Raw genomic sequence first — 17,275 nt, 5'->3', positions numbered from 1 at the left:
GGGGGGTTCCATGATTTTGGAAACCTGTCTTTGTACATATGTGGCCATGTGTGTTTTTTCCTTTCACTTTAATAAATAGCTCAGCCTTACAACCTCCAGTCTAGGTTCATATGGAGGATTTTTTTTCTTTTGCAATAAAGCAGCGGTTATTTCACAGCATGCGAACAACCTGTGTTCACAAAGCTATTCTTTTGGCAGATTACTCACGCCTTCAGCAGGTCTGCTCATGTTAGTTATTACTGAAATGAAATCTGCTCATATGTTTGCATGTTTTTAGTAGATCACTACCAGATCTGTTCACTCCCGCTGAATCTTTTCTGTTATTGTGGTTTCATATTAATTTGCCCTACTGCTGGCCCTCGAGCTGTTCTTACCAAAAGTACATTACTGATGATCTCATGGTGAGCCAGGATTTCAGCCTCAAACACCTGATGTTTCTGCAGGAGTTTCATCTTGGTTTGCAGGTTGCTGAGGTCAGCTTTGCTGTCCTCTGCCATCTTCTGCATCCGCTCAGACACCCACTCCTCTGCCTGACACACGGAAACAGAAGTAGATGGACGGTTAAACAGTGTTATAAACAGAGAATTGAACTGGAAATCAGACCCATCTGAGTTTTTTCATTTGTCAGTTATCATCAATCACACCTTATTTTTTAACACTGTAAAAACCTTAAAGGTATTTGGGGATCCAGCTACCAAACATTGCCCAGTGTTCTGACTGGTTAGCTAGTTACCTCTGCGACATCTCGGTTGAAAATGCACAGACGCCTGGAAAGCTCCAGCTCTTCCCCACGTTTGGCAGAAAGCTCTTTAATTTTCTCTCGTCTCTGGAGGAGAGCTTTAAGTCTGGTTTTGACTTGTCCGCTCTTCTTTTTGCTCAGTTGTTTCCTCAGACGTTCAGCCAACTCCTTCAGAGATGACAGCTGGAACAGAGAGAGGGAAGTGTAGATTTAAATGAGCAGGGGCTCAACCAAGGTAGAAAGTGGTAATTACTATAAAATGTAGAGTATTATCAGCATGTCACTAAATGGTTTAGTTTTTCCAATTGACTTTAAAGAAGCTGTGAATTTTGTTTTAACTGTAGGGGAAAGGACCAACCCACAGAAGGAGTACAGACCTTGTCCTCCTGCGAGCTGAGCAGCTTCTCAAAAGCTTCATGGCGTTTGATCAAACCTTCTGTCTCATCCACAGTATTTCCCAGAGTGCTGTTCTTCAGCAGGATCTGTGGAGACATGACAGAAGTTTTTTTACCATCAATGGTATCATTATTTTGCAGGGGTTTTTTTCTTGAACGAATACAGCAGGTGTACCTCCTGTGAGTTGGACATCTTCTCCATGCTGTTGACGTCTCTGTAGAAGATCTGCTCCAGGTGAACAGTTTCTAACCAGCTCTGTTTCTTCTTCCAGTGCTCCTCCAGTTTTTCTCTCTCTGACTGGAGAGCATCCATCTTCTCCAACACCTAAGAGAACCATCACCCAACAAAAAGTCTAATTTCTCTGACTAGACTGTATCAATGTCTATCTTACAACAGTGAAAAAAAAATATTTCAGATTCATCTCATCTTAAGGTTAAGCTCTTTTTTAAAGAGCTGTTATCCCTTGTTATCCCAGGACCCGATCCCCCACCTCGCCCTGGGATAACAAGTTCTTTCTATACTTATCAAACATGGACTTCGTTAATAGGTAAATGGTAACCGTAACTTTATGATTATTTCTGAAATCAATCAGAATCTGACTCTAGGCCACAACAGATGAGCTTAATGATTAAAGCCAGAGTATACTTGAGTATACTCAAGCTGATCTCCAGAGATGAGTTTGCTTCAGCATCTCAAATCCTTTCATGCACACAATGTGTTTTGGACAGTGCTTGAAGGGTACAATGAAGTTATGATTTTCTGTATTTTGCAGCTGTATTTTTTAATCTGCTTTCTGGTCTTGCAGACTTTTCTTTCTTTTATTTTCTGTTTGTATTCCATAAAATGAGAAAAATGCCATATAGCTATCCCCAGAGTCTCCAAAATCTTACTTCTCCTCCTTACCTCCTTCTGGTTGCTTTTGTCCTGTGTCTGCAGCTCTTCTCCCATGTCCAGAGCTTGCTGGTAGGTCTCCTGTCTTGCCTCCATCTCAGCCAATAACTGCTGATGTTGAGCCAGCTGGAGGTCAGCGGTAGCCACATCACTGATGCTTTCCTCAACTGCCATTGCGCTAATCAGCTGGCTGCACCACAGGAAGTAGTCTTGCACCTGAAGAAGAAGAGTGGGGAAGATGACAGAAGTAAGCTCATTGTTGGGGACAAAATCCAAATGGACAAAATTCCCCTTATACCTAAATACACTTGAAAAACCTCCACAAAAAGATGCAAAACATCTACTGAACAACTCAAGGAAGTACTATTTTAGACTTTCAGACCTGCATCCTGTATCTATCTGTCCTCACCATGCTAAGGAATTGATATCGCTGGGAAGCCAGCTTGAGCTCCTCTTCTCTCTTCTCAGCAAGAAGTCGCAGCTCCTCCCACCGTTCCACCACCTCGTCCTGCACTTTCTGTAGGCGAACACTCAGTTCAGGCGTGCAAAGCTCCAGGACAGAGTCAACAGAGTCCAGCTGCTCTTGAAACTATAGAAATGAAAGAGATAAGATACATTAAGATGTCTCATTCCAGCCAATGGCACTTTGTCATTTTGTCAGACAGCATCTTCCACTCTGTCTTATTGAGCTGATCATCAGTGAGTATTGAACAGATTTTCCTTCTGCTACATTTCTGTAGTAATGATGTCAGAAATGCCGCCCTTCATAGTGATTTTATGTATCACTGGGCAGCAAAATACATTCTGTAGGTTAGACTGACTGTAATCCACTTTAGAAATGCTCCCTAGCCTGTTAACAACCCATAAGAGACTGTTTCCATGGTGATCTTTTCATTTAAGCTGAATCAGATGTTAAATATCTTTTCTTAATTATATGATGTCCTTGGTCAACAAATTTAGCACTTTATCACCTGTTCCTCTGTGGTGGCAAGCTCGTGGAGCAGGGCCTCATGTTTCCTCAGCTGTGATGTCACTCCATGCAAATCCTTTGCCACATCATCAGGGATGCTTTTGTGTCGCTCCTACAGAGAGAGACAGGAACAGAAGTTTTAAGTGTTGCACAGGGGACCATCGATAACATAATCGATAAAAAAAACATTATCCCATAAAGTAGAAAATGTTACACTACAGATGTGTAGTGTAACTGTGAAATAGGATTCAGCTGTGTCGAGTGGTTTATTAGTCTGTTATTAGTCTGTTAGCTACTAATAATCAACAGATACTGTATGTCTATCCTTGTGTTGCAACCATACCATTTATTGATGTAGATTGATAACCAGACTTACTTGATGCTCATATTTCATGTATAGTCTATGATCTGGACTTTTAATCTGTCTTCTGTTCTTTGTACTTCAGATACAATGACAAATAGATGAAGTGAAATTCTTTACAGCTGTGTCTATGTTGCTGGATGGGGTTTAGTTTTTGTACACCATAGCGTTTCTATAAATGCAATCTCTTTCACACCTTTCAAACTTTTACAGCTCCAGCTGTCAGCTCCCTCCCACCTCCATGTTTCTTGGCCTGTTCTCATTGTGTTTTACTGAGGCGGGGCTGGTTAGGTTTGTGCCAAACAAGCTAAACGCTATTGATAGAATCATTTATATTTGTGTGATCTGAATGATATCTCAAAGTTTAGCAGTGTTTTCCTTCTTTGGTTCCATCTATAGATGTACACTTTATCTCCCATCTTTCACAGATAATCCTAAAACCAAATCAGAATGTCTTATTTTTTATAATAATTTAGGGGAGGACAACCAGTCCCCTTCCTGTTATTAACAGTTCTTCATTCTTCTGAACTGAACTGAACTGAACTGAACGAGCGTGCTTCTGATGGGTGTGCTGTCTTCCATTTTATATTTCCATATTTCAATGCCATAATCCATTCATGGGAGCTGATGTCTTCAAAATAATTAGATCTAAACCCAGCTGACATGACTAGGAGTCAGACAGCAGTTTCTGCATGAACATAGCTACCTGGATGAGAGTTAGCGCATCACTCAGGTCTTGGTAAAAGCGGTGACATTCCTCAGCTTTCTGTAGCTGATCCTGACGCTCCTTGGCCAAGCTTTTCAAATCTTCCCAGGATGCACTGCAGAAACATAAATGACATAAGGAGGACAAAGAGCGATTCAAAGGACCGCTATGAGCGGAAGATTGAGGGAACAGTTCACCCTTCCCGGGATAGGGTTACCAGGGCCCCGCCTTGGAACCAGGCCAGGGCAGGGTGCCCAAGGGCAAGTGTCTTAGCCCTGGCCTGGCCAGGCACAGCACGAAAAAGGGATATGGGCCCACCACCCGCCAGAGGCACCGTAGGGTCGGGTGGCGGCCAGGAGCAGAGGCCCTGGTGGACCGATCCCAGTCTACCGAGACTAGGGATTGGGACATGGCATGTCACCTCTCTGGTGGGGAAGGAGCCTGAGTTATGTGTGAGGTACCAGCTAGATATAGTTGGGCTCATCTCAACACATAGCTTGGGCCCTGGAACCAGGGTGGCGGGGGAGGATTATGGACAGACCTGGCGCACCTAAACATATAGTGAGGGTCTGCTGAGAACGCCTGAGGCCCCAGTCCGTGAGATCTTCAACTCACACCTCCGGCAGAGCTTCAACAGCATTCCGAGAGATACTGGGGACATTGAGTCAGAATGAACCATGTTCAGCACCTCCATTGCCCAAGCTGCGGCTGAGGTGTGGCCGCAATGTGGTTGGTGCCTGTCATGGTTTCAACCCCTCAACCGAATGATGGACACCAAAGGTGAGGAGAGCCACCAGGCTTAAGGAGTCCTATTGGGCTTGGTTAGCATGTGGGACTTTGGACCCAGCTGATAGGTACCGAGAGGCCAACTCGTGCAGTAGCTGAAGCAAAAACTTAGATGTAGGAGCTGTTCGGAGAGCCTGTCACGGCGAATAGGATGAGCCGTGTGGAGAAAAATAAAGGAGGATCCAAGTGCAGGCACTTGTGGAGGTGCGAAGGAGGTTTATTGTAAAAATAAAACACAAGTAGAAAACGGCAAACAATACTGGGGAAAAAATAAACTACTAAACATGAACACAAACAAGGGTGAGCGGAGGCACATGAAGGTTGATAGCAGGGGGACACACGCAGTTGATACACGGGAGATTAACAGGAGATTAACAGACGGACCAGTGACTACAACATAAGAAGACACGACCTAAATACACACAGAAGAACACAGGGAGATTACACACAGGTGGGGAACACAGCTGGAAGTAATTGACGAGACAAGGGAGGCAAAACTGAATACACTCACATAAGACACGGACCTTCACAATAAAACAGGAAACAAGAAACAACTACACAAAGACACAGACTAGACACAGAACTAAACCTACACTAAACATGAGACACAAACCTAAGAACTAATCCCTCACCAAGAATAACTGAAACATACTAAATAATAATCATCATCATCATCATCATCTAAGCCTGACAAGAGATCAAGAAAATAACCAAAAATACAAAATCAAACCAAAAAATAAGAAACCCAAAATGCTGGGTCAAAATGACCCAGAACTGTGACAGAGCCCATGGAAAAAGACTTCTAGACTGCCTAGAAGACGTTCTGGCAAACCCTAAGGCTCAGGAGGAGAAAGCAGTGCTCTACCTGCACTTCAGCTGAAAACATTGTCTGGTGATGGAAGGAATACTTCGAGGACCTCCTTAATCCCACTGGCATTGAGGAAGCAGATTCTGGGGATGAGAATCTCCTGGGGTGAGGTCACTGAGGCAGTTAAACAACTCCTTGGTGGCAGGGCCCCTGGGGTGGATGAGGTTTGCCCTGAGCTTGTGAAGGCTCTGGATGTTGTAGGGCTGTCTTGGTTGACACGCGTCTACAATGTTTCTTGGAGATCAGGGGCGGTACCTATGGATTGGCAGACCACGGTGGTAGTTCCTATCTTTAAGATGGGAACCAGAGGGTGTGTTCCAACTATAAGGGGATCACACTCCTCAGCCTCCCTGGGAAAGTCTATATCAGGGTGCTGGAAAGAAGAGTTTGTCCGTTAGTGGAACCTCGGATAAAGGAGGAATAATGCAATTTTCGTCCTGGTCATTGAACACTGGACCAGCTCTTTATCCTCTCGAGGATAATTGAGGGTGCATGGGAGTTTGCCCAACCAGTCTACATGTGTTTTGTAGACTTGTCCTGTGGGAGGTGCTTTGGGAGTATGGGGTGTCTGGCCCATTGCTATGGGCCATTCGATCCTTATACAATGTGACAAAGTGGTGGAGCAGTTGTAAAGCTCTCCATTTGTCCCATATGTGTTTACTTTATTTTGCACATTGTACACATTATTCTGTTTCTATGTATTTGCTATGATTTGCTATTTGTCAAGTAACATGGCTTCACTCACTATCCCGGGTTTGTTTGTGTAAGCGTTCTGTTGCCGGCAAATCAAACATTCTGCAAATTAAGACAAATACTAAGTTATGTTTCTTTATATTTTATTATGTTACAGATTAAGTCATTTGTTCATACTTACTTTGTTTGTCTTTTCAGTTTTCATGAGGGTCAGGTGTGGGGAAACGCCCGCCTGGCATTTCCTCATTTTAAAATCCTGATGATGTCACACATGACATCAGCAGGTCAAACCAAGTGAAGGGGTTTCTTTTTCCATAGAGATGCTTCCTTTTGTTTGTGTTAAGGTTTAAAGGAATTTGTTGAATGTTTTTCCTTTTGTTAATATTGCCATTTAGTTGTGTAAATGTGCATATTAGAAGTGTGTAGAGGTTTTGTGTTTTTAAATCATTTGTGTAGAGTTTTATATCCCTCAGTTGAGTGAGTGGTACTGGCTGGGCAATTGGAGGGAAATTGATGGCCCTATTTAAAGCCAGTCTCTACCAGATGCAAGAGAGAGGAGAGGTGAGCTGTGTTACCAGAGCCATGTTATGTTGAGTTTTGTTAATTGAATTGATTTGGGGGGGAAGTTTTGTTAAGTTACATTATATTAAGTTCACTGTAAATAAATTGCTCACCTTGGAAATCTGAAATGCCTGCCTAGTCTGCTTCCCTACCACCTTCCTTGACGTTCGTGTCTAACTACTCCACATACAACAATTGCAAGAGCTTGGACCGCATATCCGGCAATAAGTCAAACTCGTTTCCAGTGGGTGATGGAATCTGCCAGGGCTGCTCTTTGTCACTGATTCTGTTCATATTTTTTATGGACAGAATTTCTAAGCGTAGACAAGTGGCATAAGGCTTCCACTTGGATGGTCCCAAAAGACCACCCAAGCTTGTCTGGTGTTCCCCCAGACAAGCTGGAGGAGGTGCCCAGGGAGAGGGAGGTCTGGGCTTCTCTGCTTAGACTGCTGCCCCCACAACCCAACCCCGGATAAGCAGAAGAAGATGAATGGATGGATGGACACAGGTAAAAACTGCTTACTGAAATGCAAAACCAACAATTTCAGCATTTAAGACAAACAAGAAAAGGAATAGGATGCCTCACAGATAAAATAACTGACTCACTACTGCGGCTGTGTGATTACCTAAGCTGCTGCAGAGTGTCTTTGATTGCAGAGCTCTGTGGGTGTTTGTTGTGGATCAGCTGAACAGCCAGGTTTCTGCAGTTCTGTAGTCTCTCCTCGCCAACCTCCAGCTTCTTCAGGAAGCCTTCAAACTTCCCTCGAACCAACTGCAAGCATAATCCACAGACACACAACTCTACAGCTACCTTCAGCCTCCAAAAAAAATTCATTCAAACACACTAGAATTAATATTTACAATCATTGTGCAATGAAATGTAACCTGAACATGCTGATAATCATTGCCCAGGTCCTGAGACTCAGCTGTTTGTCTCTGCTGGTTCATCCAGTCCTCCAGCTCTGAAGACTCTCGCCTGAATTCATGGAGCTGAAGGACCTCCTTCAGCTTCTGACCCCTAACAGGAGACATTAGGGTGGTCAGTCACACAGGTACGCAGACGCAATAAAAAAGGCAACAATAAAACCGCTAAGTCAGAGACAGATCATCTGAACTAATATCATTCTGTTTGGAGAAAAATGATATAAATCACCTAGAAGCAGGTCAAGATATTAAAGATCAGCATAAGTCTTTCTCTCTGTCACATACGTATGTTCTTTCTACATTTTTTGTAATTAACAATTGGCTTATGTAAATATTGCACTTTTTCCAAACAAAAAAAGGAAAAAAAAAGAAAAAACACAATAAATAGATAAACAAACAACAATTAGGAAAAATATCACAAAAGAGAGAGACTCAAAAAACAATCTGTGAGAGAAAAGCAGAGAAAGTAATCTAACAATATGAGTGTGTGCTCACCTGAGTCCAGCCTGGTGCTGCAGCTGCTGGTTCAGGCTGCTCATTCGACTGTAGGGTCTGCTGAGCTCCTCCAGGCCCCAGTTCTGAATGGCCTGCTCTACCTGGTCTCCTAATGCCTCTACTTCAGCTTCCAACACCTCCAGTTGTCCTTCCAGCACCTGCACGTACACGAGGATACTGTTTACTGATTCTGTTGTTGTACAATCTACACGCTGTTCTTTGATTTCTTCATCAGGAATCGATAGGGGAATCATATGAGGTCCTTTTCCGACTAAGCAAAGTGTACACAGTGAGAGTGTGTGATATACCTGGTGTTTAGTAATGAGGCTTTGTGTGGCCAGCTGGTTTTTGCCATAGTCGTCGATGTTCACCAGACTGAGCATCTCTGTGAGTCTGGACTCCAGCTCTGAGCAGTCCAACAGCAGCTAGAGATGAGGCACACACAGAAAATTTAGTAGTTTAGGTTTTGTTTTGGTTGGGTTTAGCATAAAATACTTCAAAATTTAACTCTAAATGACCAGTTAGACAGCTGCAGAACTAAGTGCCTTACTTAAAGGTATTTTGATGATGGAGTGTCAGTATCAGACTTTCACTTCCCTCCAATATAAAATATCCTTGTCCATCTCACCTGTTCTCTGGTAATAGCCTTGCTGAGGTGAGCTGCTCTCTTTTTGCAGGCATCCTCAAGCTCCTCCCACTCTGTATTGAGGTGGTCGCACCTGCAAAACAGCAGAAATTTACACTGCTCCACAAAGCCAGAACACATTTGGTCCAAACTGAGACCTTACTTATTACAGATCACTTGAACAGTACAGACAAATAACTTCTCAAAGTTGTGTCAAGTGCCCAGCTATATAACATAACCCCTCCCAACAGGCTTTTTATTTATAAAAATTATGAAACATTTGCATACATTGAAGCCAATGGCATGTTTGCAGTCTAAAAATCAAAAATCCTACATTTAGAGAAAGGACCAGTTTCTCTCATGGAATTGGTCGTTTTAATGTCATTAGCTAAATTTATTCCTTCAGATCAGTGTGCTGGGTTTTGAAAACAATCCTTTACATCAGTGTTAGGCCTCAAAGACAGGAGTGATTACCAAGCTATTTGGACAAGGTCATTCAATGGTGTCAATTTTGTTCTCATTATTTGGTGGATGTGAAGGTAATGTGTTTGATAATGTTTTGGCTCTCCATTATTATAACTTATTCTTTAACATACCATTTTCCTTTTCTAAGTAAATGCTTATTTTGTGATGGTTTCTAGTTTTAATGTATTTTATAAGCAATGTCAGCGTAAGATGAACATGAAACTTTTTTTTGATGACAAAAAAAACAACCACACCTCTGCAGCACCTCCTCTCTTTCTGACTTGTTGGATTTGGCTAGGCTGCGCCCTTTCTTCAGAATGTGGTTCAGGTGTTTTCTATGTGCATTCACTGCGGCCTGCAGCTCCTGGGTTAACACACGAGTACATGAGCAAATGTTAAGTAAAACACAGCCCTGTAAATGTGTCAAATCACTTGAGTCCATTGTAATTCCAACTGAACTCTCAGCTCAGTTAACAAATGAAGGAAAAGGGGAGGTTTTATAGATAAAGAACTGCAACCCAGCTCGTGCCTTGTGTTTCTGCATGAGGCTGAGGGCCCCAGCCAGAGATTTGTCGTATCCTGTAGATCCAGAGGCAGGAACATGCTCAGAGATCCAGTTGAGCTCGAGATCCACATCATGATAAAATCCAAACAGCACCACAGATGCCTCCAGTTGTGCCCGACGCTCGTCCAGAGGTTTCTGCAGGGACTTGAATCTGCCACACAGAGGTTCTAAAGTCAAGATGATCATAACCTAAAGTGAACACTGGACTATATTTATGTTATTACTTTTTCATTACACACAGAATAAAATACCCAAAAGGAGACAATGACAGATAAAACCTGAAGTGATATAGGAAATTGTATTCTGTGTCTGTGTCTTTCAGGTTTTGTCTCTGTGTGAGCGTCCTTGTCATCCACTTTTATTTTTGTTGTTATTTTGCTTTTTGTCATTTTACTTCAACAGATCATTTTCTTAGCTGAGACACCCTGACCTGATCTTGTTTGTACTCCTTTCTTTTCTTCACCATGCACTTGGTTTTATGTGCACTGAAGTTACTCTAAATGCAATAAATGCAAATATCAATTTGTTTGAAGATTCAAAGTAACTTACAAAGTGAGATAGGCGTCTGTCTCCTGGAGGATCCTTTGAGAGTCAAAGTGGTTGGAAGCGAGATGTTTGGCCCTGCTCACAATAGAGTTGATCTTCTCTGCCAGTTCCTTGGCCTCCTGCTCCAGCTGCTGATGCTCCTGCATGAGCACACACACACAAAGTACTCACTGATGTCTAACTGTAAAACCCAGAGTCATTAAATCAATGCAGGCCTGTCCTCACCTTCAGCAACTGTCGACTGGAGCGCAGGTCGTGACCTTTGGCAGCATTGTTTAGCATCCACTGGATGGCCTCAATCTTCAGCTTGGCATCCTGAGGAGGAAAAGTACAAGATTTTTCTCAGAATGGAGCTCTGTTTGGACAGCAATTACTTCTCCTGGGAAGGATGGTCTTTAATTTTTTACTCCAGTTGACCTCTAAAATTAGTGTAAATTTAAATTTGGTCAGAAACTATGAACTGTATATAAAAGACAGGGGTCAGTTATAGTGTCACCTAAAGGCTTGTGAAGTCTCAAAGTTAAGCTGTGTCCTTCTTGCTTTTTTTGGAGCCAGTAGTGAGCATATTTGAGGCATACAAGAGGCTGGTGTGTAAGGTTATCAATTAATGCAGGTAGGCTAGGTTAACAAACTGCATTCATAGATATATTAGTGCTAATTAACAAGCTAATCAAATGCTACACTCTCACAAATCAAGACTGAAGTACAAACTTCTTGGATGGGCTACACAGACAACATTATTTGTCTGGTAATTTTCTCAAAAAGCCATAAAAGGCACCAACATCACTGAACTGGACCACACAAACATCTTATCCAGTTTCTCCATCAGTGGTTTACCTGCAAAAGCTCCATCAGCTGCTCCTGCTGCCCTGCCTGTCTCAGCCTGTCCCCCCTGTCAGCCATCTTGCCTTGCAGTCTTTTCCACCGACTCGTGAGCTGAGAAGACTTCCTGCTGATGCTCTGACTGTTGTAGTGCTCTTCAGCAATCATCTCCTCTCCCAGCTTATCACAAACACACACATATGTACTGAAGGTGACATCTCAACAAAGTGCAAGTCGTCTTTTCAATATATGTAACTGTGCATGTGTTGCCAGAGTCACTGTCAAACACTTGTTGTTTCCTCTGCAGAAGTCATCATGCTGGGTGAAAAGTTCGAGGTGTTTTACCTGAACAAGTCTATCCAACCAGACTTGGTTGGCCTGCATCTCCTTCTCAGCCGCTTCATGTTTCTTCAGCTTCCAGAGGATGTTTGTGGGGTCTCGGTAGGACTCGTCCTCTGCCACCTTAAACTTCTCCTCCATCCACAACAGCAGCTCATCTGCATCTCTTTGGAACTCCTGCCACACGAAACACCAGGCAAATTCACCCTTATAATTATTATTAAAGAACTTATAACGTTCATCTGAGCGTTCTCCTGTAGATATTATGATCAGTGCAGGTACTCGACACAATAAACAACATAAAGTAAAGTATGTTTTCTTGTTTTTAGCATGATGACAATAGTACCTGGTATTTCTTGGAGTCCAGCAGTAGGTTCCTCCTCTTCCTGCAGCTCTCTTTCAGCCTCCTGTTGGCTTTTTGGATGCTCCTGCTCCGTTCCTTAATGCTGTAAGATAAACATTGAGGTTTTAAAGATTGGTGACACAGTTTATTGTAAGGTTATTGACTTGAACATATTGGTTGTTAGAGGGACAATTTCACTAATAATGTAAACAGTTCCCTGCCATCTGTCTGAGAAGATGATTGGCATGACCCCTCACAAGGCATTTAATCAAAGTAGCAGAGATGGTATACATGTGGTGTTGTAATTTATTTGACAGCTAGATGGCACGGTTTCATGTCGTATGGAAAAGAAACAGCCTTGGTGCTCTGCAAACTGTGTGCATACTGCATCAAAGCTTTCCTGTTAGGTTGAAGTAGCAAGCAGATGAGCTTTAATTATCTTAGATTTGCATTATGCTAATTTTGCAGTGATGTGTGTTCTACTTGTAGAACGATTTACAAATAGAGTGATGGTACTCAATTCATAGAAGTGATTCTATTTATCCCTAACTTCTAGCCAAGAAATTATATCCCGAGTTTGGTAAACTCAGGTATAGAGATCAGGCTGTGAGCACAGCAGTCCCACCCACCCTGTTAAAACCTTCTGTATGCTGGGAACAGTCCATGAGAAGAAAGTTGGCATAAAGGGATGTAAAGGGATTCTTTACATGGATGAATGAAGGGACTATGCCATGGCTCAGTATATGATAAATGGGCTTAAGACTAGGCAAAGAAGGATTATTTTTAAAAGCAAAATATGCAAAGCTACTCCAGTACAGTATAAGAATTAAATTATGGAGTTGACAGCCCACTTTTTGGAACAATTTCTGCTGTGTTTTCTTACTGTTTTGAAGCAAAGTGCTGCTGGTCGATAAGCTCCTTGCTGCGCTCAGTGAATTTATCCACTCTTTGATCCAAAGCCTTAAGAAGACTTTCAAGTTCATCTTGTCGCCCCAGTAGACTGTGCACACTGTCTACTGAGTCCTGCATCAATAAATGTAATCTTTATTTTGACATTTTTATGATAGAACATCCTATAATTTTTACTTACAGCAATTTCACAGATTCCTATAAATACTTATTTAGGATTCAAATTTAATGGTAACATTTCAAGGAGCTAGACCATGTAAAAAGGTGAGAAATGAGCACCCTCACCCCAAGATCTTGGACTTTTAGTCGGGCTTCATGTCCAGACAATGCTGCTTCAATCCGGTCTCCCTCTTGGTTCAGCCTCTGGAGCTCCACACCCTGCTCCAAATGCTGCTTTCTACTAGCCCACAGCGTCTCCAGCCTAGTCCTTTCAGCACTGAGATTATCAAGGATTTGTTGGATGTCAACACCGCCGATTTTCCCATTGGATGATCCTTGCAGCAGAGATTTCCCTAAGTTCTCCATCTCCTTCAGCCTGGCAAAAACACACACAGTGGGAGAGACACAGTCCACTTAAAGGATGATGTCCATGAGCCAATCTTCTCGATTCCTTTGTCATAAGGGGATAGAAATGGCTTTCATTATGGACAGGCGTTATGGTAGTTAAAAAAAATATGTGCACATGATTAATGATTTGAACATTCTTCAGCATAATTTTTAATCATAATAATTTTCATCATAATTTTTTAAAATTCCTATTAACCACTGCTAAAACACTTTGCATTTAAATTTACTGATGCTGCAGATTTAATTTATTTCAAATGAAATAGAATTAAATGAATGCAATTCAATGAATGGAACACTAACACACTAAGCACTGAATGCTGTGCACAGTTTCTGCTATTTACCTGCTCCTCTGTGTCTCCATTTCTAGTTGCAGCTCCTGGTGTTGCTCCAGCAGCGTGACAGCCGAGGCCACGTCGCTCGCTGTCTCCTCCTGCAGGAGCCGTTCCTGAACTGAACCCGCCCAGCGCTCTAGCTCCTTGGCCTCCTGCTGGAAACTTTGCAGCCTGCGGGCCTCCTCCAGTTGGTGCTGTCTGTCTGATGCTTGACATTTCACCTGTACAAAAAAGCAGAAATGTAGTTTTTTTTAGTTTGTAGTTTTATTTTAGATTTTTTTTACTCAAAACATTTAATAATAATATAACAATAATAAAACAGTAACAGCCTCTGAGTCTGTGTTTATCAGAATATCAAACCTAATTATAATGACCCAAACGCTGTACCTTTTCAGTCTTATACCACCTGCTTTGTACATACAAAAAATAAGAGATCTTCACTTTTATAAATAAAAGAATGATGTCGAGTATGTCACTGTCAATGCAAATCAACACAAAATGTTGCAAGCACAAAAGAGATGTTCTGTAGGAATACAGACTGAAGTTTGAACACCTTCACTCTTGGCTACTACACTCCAGTCAGTCTAAAACAAAGAAGGAAAATGTCACCTGATCCAGCAGAGCCTCCAAACCTCGAACCTCCTCCATAATGGCCGCACTCTCTGCCGGACTGCAGTCCTGCTTCCTGTAACACAGGATGTGAGCAAATTGAGTGGAGATGAATGGGGATGTACTCCACCGTGAAGTTTCTTTAGAAAAAACACTTTTAGCTAGAAGTTCATGTAAAGTGTTTTAACTCGATCTTTTATCGACCAAAACTTTGAAACCTTTCAGACTAATGCAGCTCTGTATTATTCTTAATGTAAAGTAAGATACCATTATCATCTGTAATAGATATTTGGAGAGCGGTGAACACATGAACACATCAAAGCCCATGTACCAAGGTACAGACCAGTGTGGGTCAATTCATGAGCCCATTCATGTGAAAGTAATTCACATAACTATTCTCAGGAAAACTGCAGCTACCTTGCTTTCTTCAGTGTCACATCTATGGCTCTTTTCATTTCCTTTATATACATATATCACATCACTGATGAATCATTATGAACATCAAATACAAAACAACAATGACTTATTTCTATCAAATTACCACATACATTTCTAAAATTATTATTATATATTGATTGATTGGTTGCTTAACATATTTGTAACCATCAATTACTTTTAAAGTGTTTTTGATTAAATTAAGTACTATTGAGACAACTGCAGAACACCTCAAAATCCCACAGACTATATCAGACCATACATCTTTGCAACGCTCTTCAGGTAAGCAATCTTCCCCTCAAGCATCTTGATGTCTCTAAGGGCCCGAATCTGGTTCTTCTCCTCAGCAAGCAGAGTGAAGGGGGTGCAGCCCATGTCCACTTCGTCAAGCTGGGACAGCTCACCCTGCAGCTGAGCTTTAGCCTCCTCGCAGCTATGCAGGAAGGACTGCACGTCTGCCGTACTCAGCAGCTCCTTTCCTTTGTCATCCTTCAGCTGCTGAATCCGATCCCACCTGCAACACACCAAGAACCAAGAACTATCACACAGTTGTCACACAGTCATCAGGAGCTTCTGGCGCACCAAAACTGTCCAAAATGCTGTCCTGTACTCAACCTACAGCCCAGGCACTTTATTATAGCATGTTGCTATAATAGCAAGCCATTGTTACTGGGTCCTTCACTGTTGTCATTTTAATAACAGTAACAATGAGATTTCACAGGATCTAGTTTGTGTATCTGGGTCCTTGTGCTGATTTGAGTGATTTGGACTTTTTTTGCACCTTTTGGAAACACTCCTCTTTCTGGATCGGATTTCTTTCTGTTTACTGTGCTGGCTCTTCACCAGCTCGTCTGCCATTTTGATGATATCGTCCAGCTGACCTCGTCCGCTCGCTAACTCAGTCAGAAAGTTCTAAAACAGAAAGTCAAGGATGAGTCAAAGTATTCAGATATTTTATGAATCTGAGTTTGTCTGAGTTTATTCTGAAGAAGTGAAAATAAAAAAATCAGGCCTCTTAAATATGTCCAAAAGTCAGAAAAAATCTCAAATTAATCATTTAAAAAAGCAACAAAAAAAGTTGTTGTTTGGGTGAAAATCATTGAAACGAAAGACTGATGCTGCAGAAGAAAATCAATGAAAACTCAATGGCACTTAATATGAACTGCTGCCTTATCAGATGTATTCTACCTAAAGCCACATTTTTTTCATTTCTGATTAACCTACAGAAGTGACATATGGAAGCCAGTATTTTCCCTGTGATTTTCTGGCTTTAGAGGTTAAAAGTTTCTCCTTCCCAGTAAATAATATGATTTATGAGCTTAACTTTAGGTTGATCTTCATCTACAAATCTGTTGGTATCAGAATCAATCTAGCCACGTTATAAACATATTTCACAAATACTGTGCTATTATTTACTAATTTATAAGTAAACCCACAAGGCTAAATTTCCCACCATCAGCAAAAGGAAACACCTGACTGCTGTTACAGTTTGTGCTGAGATCTTAACTGAACAAAATGATGGGCTGTGATGTAGTCTTAATATTTTTTAAGAGATGCATTTAAGGATTAAACAAATTAGAAAAATCATGAGGTATTGGGACATTTGTTTCACCCAGATGAGTTGATCCCCTGTTTTCAGTTTGTAGGATAAGTCTTTTAAGATATGTTTGGGAATATTTTTCTGGAGAAGTCTTCACCTCATATTTGGCCTGAACAACTGCTAGATTGTCACCATCAGTGCTGAAGGTGTTGAGGATGTTCTCCTTATCCTCCATCCATGACTCAAACTCATGGCAGCTGTTGTAAAATCGATGGAGACGCAGTATCTCCTCCAGGCTCTTTGTCTTTGTCTGAAAACCAATATAAATATAAATCTGATTTTAGAATACAGCTTCTCTGAATGTCCTTTTCTGTATAATAATCTGTCATCTTAATACAACCTCCCACATAACTAAGTAAACAGTTTATATTCTGTATGCTGCTCCTTTCTCTCACCTTCACCAGGTTGTACAAGAAATTGTACTCTTGGTCCAACCTGCCCTGTGTGCTCTCCACAGTATCTCTCTGGTACTCGGGGTCTGGCAGCCATGTGGTTTGGATCTCGGCTGTGCCGCGACGCATAGAGCGTCTTCGCCTAGGACGACTCAGTTTCTTGCTTGAGCTTTCTGGCATATCATTGGCTGAGGCAGGTGGAGTGGGTGGAGGAACCTGAAGAGGGTGTGATAAAGTTATTGACACTTTAAAAAAATACATAATAATTGGGCAATGTGAAAACCCTAACCCACTAACGAGATGTGATATTTTCATAATCTGACCAAAGAACTGGTT

General features: G+C 41.8%; 1 protein-coding gene across 1 annotated transcript in view; it reads right to left on the bottom strand.

Annotated features, from left to right (window-relative positions):
- sptbn5 (spectrin, beta, non-erythrocytic 5) overlaps window positions 1–17,275 on the bottom strand; it is a 48,813-nt gene that overhangs the window by 18,106 nt on the left and 13,432 nt on the right. The window contains exons 19-46 of the mRNA XM_063497667.1: window positions 16,943–17,184; window positions 16,645–16,797; window positions 15,729–15,859; window positions 15,210–15,461; window positions 14,513–14,588; window positions 13,911–14,124; window positions 13,290–13,573; window positions 12,979–13,118; window positions 12,099–12,198; window positions 11,759–11,929; window positions 11,429–11,593; window positions 10,817–10,906; window positions 10,595–10,731; window positions 10,010–10,196; window positions 9,735–9,844; window positions 9,019–9,109; window positions 8,699–8,815; window positions 8,391–8,548; window positions 7,857–7,989; window positions 7,598–7,743; window positions 4,064–4,178; window positions 2,998–3,108; window positions 2,436–2,615; window positions 2,039–2,242; window positions 1,310–1,459; window positions 1,117–1,221; window positions 734–922; window positions 375–530 (exon numbers count right to left, since the gene is read on the bottom strand). Of these exons, the coding sequence (XP_063353737.1) occupies window positions 375–530; window positions 734–922; window positions 1,117–1,221; window positions 1,310–1,459; window positions 2,039–2,242; window positions 2,436–2,615; window positions 2,998–3,108; window positions 4,064–4,178; window positions 7,598–7,743; window positions 7,857–7,989; window positions 8,391–8,548; window positions 8,699–8,815; window positions 9,019–9,109; window positions 9,735–9,844; window positions 10,010–10,196; window positions 10,595–10,731; window positions 10,817–10,906; window positions 11,429–11,593; window positions 11,759–11,929; window positions 12,099–12,198; window positions 12,979–13,118; window positions 13,290–13,573; window positions 13,911–14,124; window positions 14,513–14,588; window positions 15,210–15,461; window positions 15,729–15,859; window positions 16,645–16,797; window positions 16,943–17,184 (4,307 nt within the window). The remainder of the gene's footprint in view (window positions 1–374; window positions 531–733; window positions 923–1,116; window positions 1,222–1,309; window positions 1,460–2,038; window positions 2,243–2,435; window positions 2,616–2,997; window positions 3,109–4,063; window positions 4,179–7,597; window positions 7,744–7,856; window positions 7,990–8,390; window positions 8,549–8,698; window positions 8,816–9,018; window positions 9,110–9,734; window positions 9,845–10,009; window positions 10,197–10,594; window positions 10,732–10,816; window positions 10,907–11,428; window positions 11,594–11,758; window positions 11,930–12,098; window positions 12,199–12,978; window positions 13,119–13,289; window positions 13,574–13,910; window positions 14,125–14,512; window positions 14,589–15,209; window positions 15,462–15,728; window positions 15,860–16,644; window positions 16,798–16,942; window positions 17,185–17,275) is intronic.

Source organism: Pelmatolapia mariae, linkage group LG16_19, assembly GCF_036321145.2.
Source record: "Pelmatolapia mariae isolate MD_Pm_ZW linkage group LG16_19, Pm_UMD_F_2, whole genome shotgun sequence".
In the NCBI taxonomy this organism is placed as follows: Eukaryota; Metazoa; Chordata; class Actinopteri; order Cichliformes; family Cichlidae; genus Pelmatolapia; species Pelmatolapia mariae.
Note: the sequence above shows the minus strand (reverse complement) of the source record. Positions and strands in the feature narration are given on the sequence as shown.